The following is a 5,793-nucleotide window of genomic DNA, read 5'->3' on the forward strand; positions in this document are numbered from 1 at the left end:
GAAAAAAAGTTATATGCAAATTTCTCAGAATGTGAGTTTTGGTTGGATTCCGTGGCATTCTTAGGCCACATGGTATCGAGTAAGGATATTTAGATGGATCCGAAGAAAGTGGAGGCAGTGCAGAGTTGGCCCAGACCATTGTCAGCTATAGAGATCCGCAGTTTTCTTAGCTTGGCGGGTTACTACCGTCATTTTGTTGAGGGATTTTCATCGATTGCAGCCCCTATGACCAGGCTGACCCAGAAGGATGCTCCGTTCCAGTGGATGGAAGAGTGTGAGGCGAGCTTTCAGAAGCTCAAGACAGCTTTGACTACAACCCCAATTTTGATATTGCCTATAGGTTCGGGGTCTTATACTGTCTATTGTGATTCCTCAAGGATTGGCCTTGGAGCGATATTGATGCAGGACGGTAGGGTGATTGCATACGCGTCCAGACAGTTGAAGGTACATGAGAAGAATTATCATGTCCATGATCTCGAGTTAGCTGCTATTATTCACGCCTTGAAGATCTGGCGTCATTATTTGTACGGTGTGCCTTATGAGATTTATACTGATCACCAGAGTTTGCAGCATCTGTTCAAACAGAAGGATCTTAATTTGCACCATAGGAGGTAGTTAGAGCTGCTGAAAGACTATGATATCACTATTTTGTATCACCCAGGCAAGGCCAATGTGGTGGCCGATGCTTTGAGTCGCCAGGTAGAGAGTTTGGCTTATTTACCAGCAGCGGAGAGGCCCATGGAGATGGATGTTCAGGCCTTAGCCAACCGGTTTGTAAGGTTGGATCTTTCGGAGCCCAGTCAGGTTCTAGCTTGCGTGGTTTCTCGGTCTTCATTATTTGATCGTATCAGGGAATGTCAGTTTGATGACCCCCATTTGTTTGTCCTCAAGGACATGGTTCAACACGGTGATGCCAAAGATGTGACTATCCGGAGTAGAAATGGGAGCGGATCACCATGGACTTTGTAGTTGGGCTCCCACGGACTTTGAGGAAGTTCGATGCCATTTGGGTGATTATGGATCGGCTGACCAAGTTCGCGCATCTCATACCTATGTGTACTACCTATTCTTCGGAGCGTCTGGCGGAGATTTATATCCGGGAGATTGTTCATCTGCATGGTATTCCACTTTCCATTATCTTGGATAGAGGTACTTAGTTCACATCACGGTTCTGGAGGGCCGTACAGCACGAGTTGGGTACTGGGTGGAGTTGAGTACAGTATTTTACCCTCAGACGGACGGACAATTCGAGCGCACTATTCAAATTCTTGAGGATATGCTCCGTGCGTGTGTGATTGAGTTTGGAGGGTCTTGGGATCAGTTCTTGCCATTGGCGGAGTTTGCCTACAACAACAGATATCAGTCCAACATTCAAATGGCACCGTATGAAGCTTTATATGGTAGGCGGTGTAGATCCCCGGTGGGTTCGTTTGAGCCGGGCGAGGCTAGATTATTGGGCACAGACTTGGTTCAGGATGCTTTGGAGAAGGTTAAGGTAATTCAGGATAGACTCCGTACAGCCCAGTCCAGACAGAAGAGTTACGCGAATCGGAAGGTTCGTGATGTTTCCTATACGGTTGGAGAGCTGGTTCTGCTTCGGGTTTCGCTTATGAAAGGCGTTATGAGATTTGGGAAGAAAGGGAAGTTGAGTCCGAGGTTTATTGGTCCTTTTGAGATATTGCAACGTGTTGGGGAGGTTGCTTATGAGCTTGCCTTACCTCCCAGCTTGGCAGGAGTTCATCTGGTATTTCATGTTTCGATGCTCCGAAGGTATCATGGTGATCCGTCGCACGTGTTGGATTTTAGTTCAGTCCAATTAGACAAAGATCTATCTTATGTTGAGGAGTCAGTGGCAATATTGGACAGGCAGGTTCGAAAGGTGAGGTCAAAGAACATCGCATTAGTAAAGGTTTAGTGGCGGGGTCAACCGGTCGAGGAGGCGACCTGGGAGACCAAGCAGGATATGCATAGCCGTTACCCTCATCTTTCACTACTTCAGGTATGTCTCTATTTTCGTTCGAGGACGAATGAATGTTTAAGTATAGGAGGATGTAACGACCCGGCCGGTCGTTTTAAGAATTAACGCCCCGATCCCATATTAACTGCATTCCCCGTATTTGTTTCTACTATTGTGAGTTGCCGGGAGGATTTAGAGCCCGTTTGGATTAGCTGAAAAAAGTAACTTTTAAGCACAACTGCTTAAAAGCAGTTTTTAAGTGCTGAAGCTTGTTTTATAAATAAGCAGTTACCTGTTTGGATGAAAGTGCTGAAGCTTAAAAAAAGGTGTTGAAGTGTTTGGTAAACAAGTATTGACAAGAACTTTTTTCTATTAAAAAGACAGAAATATCCTTAGAGCTGTTAACATTATAAAGGAGCTGATTACTACAATATATTTGATTTATATAATAAATGTAAATAAAAAATAATTTATATTTTAATTTAATTTCAATTTAAATGATTACTTAAGATAGTTTTTACAAATATAATTCTTGAACGCTCATTTTTAGTTTGTACAAAAGAGGAAAGAAAAATAACAGTGAGGTCACTACTATTGAGTTGCATGCACAAATCACACATGACAGTGATCTATCTTTAGATCTTAACTTAGTGTTATTATAGTTCGAATTGAATATTTATGTTGAAATCAAGTCCTACTACTCTTTAATTTCAATAAACAACAGTCATAAGGAAAACTTCTTTTTCTGCAAATAGTCCCTTTAGGTATGCAAGTGTAAGGCTTAATTGAGGCTTCCTCTAGCAAGTAATCCAACAATTTAGATGCAACAACACAATTTCTATCATAAAATATGGTATTCTGAGCGATACTAAACGTTGAATGTGATGACAAGCACCTTTAATTTTACATTTCAGATTTCTGAAGAAACAACATAAGCTATTGATGATCCACAATAAATTACCTACTTATGGAAACCCATCGCGTTCTTCCATATTTCACACAAACACATACAAAATAACAAGATAACATTAGTGTTTCTCAATTGGAATGTAAAATAATAAATATTAGTGTTTTAAAAGATTCGTATAACTACAAGTATCAAGCTTCACAAATTTCATTAGCAATCAAATTGCAAAGACCCATTCAAACAAGATTACTTTGCTCTTCCACATTTTTCGCATTTATATGGCTATTAGCTCTCAAAGATGTACCAACGTCAGGATCAACCGATGGAACATATCTCTCATTCTCAGTTGCTCGGAATGCATCATCCATATTGCATTTCCTTCTAATATACTTATGAATGGTCATAGTAGCAAGTACGATGTCTCTTTGAGTGTCAATGTGATAGAAAGGCATGTCTCGCAAAATAGACCATCTTGCTTTCCAAACCCCAAACGTGTGCTCTATAATATTTCTACAAGAAGAATGCAAATAGTTAAATTTTTCAATTTGCCCTCTTGGTTCTCGCAATTGACTTGTTGCACCGCGACAGAATTGTGCTAGGTGATATCTCACATTATCTCCTTTGTATGGAGCCATATATCCCTTCATGTGCGGATATCCTGCATCAACTAGATAATACTTATTCCAATTGGACGTGGAAAGTTGAGTTCTGGTCTACGAAGGGCCTCACCAAATATACGACTATTGTGAGCTGCTCCTTCCCACCCAGCCCATGCAAATGTAAAACACATATTAAAATCTATGACAACAAGAATATTTTGAGTCGGATAATCTTTACGTCCAATATATGGTATCTCTTAACCTTGTGGTAATCTTGCTTTAACATGTGTGCCATCAAGTGAACCAATACAATCGTACACATATTTACAAGTATAAATTTAACTTAAGTTAGTAATACTTATAAAAGTTAAGTTATAAGTTTAATAAAAAAGAATTATGTAAAAATATTTCTTACTCTAAAGAAAGAGAGATATCGACCATTACATGGCTTGTGAGCTCCTGCGCTATCATTATAATTTTGATGTGGTCTAATTATATCTCCTGCAAGCTCACAAATGGCCTTTAAAACACTATGAAAGTGTCTATGAATTATTTCTCCCGAATGTTGAAAGATTTCCTATATCAATCGATTTCCAGCTCCATGTGCATAAGTCATCAAGAACATGCCTAACATCTTGTGTATAGACATTCCACGTGTGGGTTTAAGCCCATACTTTTCAGTTAAGTCATTTAATAGATCAACAAACACCGACTTTCTCAATCAAAAATTTTCATAACAACGAGTCTCGTTTCCTCTTAATATCTCTTGAATAAATACATTTCCTGAGCGACTAGATGTACGACAAGGTTCTTTGCATAGGTATTTTTCGTAATACATCAAAATAAATTTACCTGCTATTTGACATAAAGCCGTTCATTCCTTCTCATCTTGCTCCCTCTATATTTCCTCACGTTCTTCTTCATCTTCATCGTTTGACGAATAACTTGGATAAGGATCTACTATGTCACTAGAGTTCGAACTCTCCATTTTACTGAAAATGAAAACATAAAGTTAACTGAAGCTTTCTAAACATAACCTTAACTGAAGCTATACAAACATAAAGTAAAGGGAAGCTTAACAATAGTAAGTTTAACAGAAGCTTAACGATAGAAGCTCAACAAACAGAATCTTTAATTCAATAAAAGTTTAATGATACAATCACAACATCTAAACAAGAAGAAATATATAAAGTTTACACATAAAATCATAATAATGTTTACACATACAATCACAATATTAGAACACGGAATACTAGAAATACTCAACCACAATGATCAATTATCCATTTTTCTTGAGGTATAACTGATAGTTAAACTCCAACCAAGACTTGCGAGCTTCATCAATAGGCATCCCCAAAAATATCTGCCGGTTATTTTCTTGCGGAACATATTCATAGTAAAACTGTAAATTTTACTCCCAGCTAAAATATTAGGAATTTGTCCCAACATGCCAATACACTTCTTGATGGATGTCTCATCAACTGGAGGAGATGTAGCAGCGCTTTTGCTAGACATAAACTCTATGAGAGAGTGTATGTCCTCTTTTATTAATGTTGCAGCTATTTTTTTCTTACTCTTTCTTACTTGACTACTGGTGCTAACACTATCAGTTGATTTTTATCTTTTTAGTGATGACTCTGGAAACATAACAGAATTTATATTCTGTAAATCATCATTTTCATCGCTCATTTCATCATTAAGATGAATAAAGTGTTCTTTGTCACAGTCATCAATAACATTTATTCCTTCTTCATCAAGATTAAGTCCAATGTCGTATGATTGTTCTTGATTTGTTGCACGTGCTCTTTCTCATGTGGCAACAACATCAGCAAACAGTGCATCGCAGCGAAACCATATGAGCGAAAGATCTTTGTTCCTAAATTTCTTATATTTTGCATTCTCCTGTAAAAAGAGAAAATCAAAACTACTTTAATCAAACTGATAAAATTAACAATTAAAAAAAAGAATTACACATATAATAATGTGAAAGGTGTACCTTAATTTTTCGGTCCCACCAATCATCATCTGCCATAATCGTATTTTTCGTGGCATCCCATCCTAAACCTGTCTCCCCTCTCATCAATTGCTTAAAAGTGTCCATTCGCCTTTCATTTAATCCCAATGATTTTTTATTTTTTTTATCATAGTCTTTTCCCGTCTTCTTACAGAACTCATCAACAAGACTTTCCTACCCATCTTTATTTAAGTAAGTGTTTGGTCTATTTCCTTTTCTAACCTCTTGCTCACAGAACTCAATAAATATAATATGTGTATCATCGTCCCACTTAGCATTGTCCGACATAATTGAATGTAAATAATCTGAAGAAAGC

The 5,793-nt window shown here is 37.9% G+C and overlaps 1 protein-coding gene across 1 annotated transcript; it reads right to left on the bottom strand.

Moving 5' to 3' along the window:
• Window positions 1-3,100: 3,100 nt before the first annotated feature.
• LOC104214525 (uncharacterized) lies at window positions 3,101-3,499 on the bottom strand. Its single transcript, XM_009764210.1, has one exon. The coding sequence runs from the start codon at window positions 3,497-3,499 to the stop codon at window positions 3,101-3,103; it is 399 nt and encodes a 132-aa protein (XP_009762512.1).
• Window positions 3,500-5,793: the final 2,294 nt, after the last annotated feature.

The sequence above is a fragment of the Nicotiana sylvestris genome, chromosome 2 (genome assembly GCF_000393655.2).
Source record: "Nicotiana sylvestris chromosome 2, ASM39365v2, whole genome shotgun sequence".
In the NCBI taxonomy this organism is placed as follows: domain Eukaryota; kingdom Viridiplantae; phylum Streptophyta; class Magnoliopsida; order Solanales; family Solanaceae; genus Nicotiana; species Nicotiana sylvestris.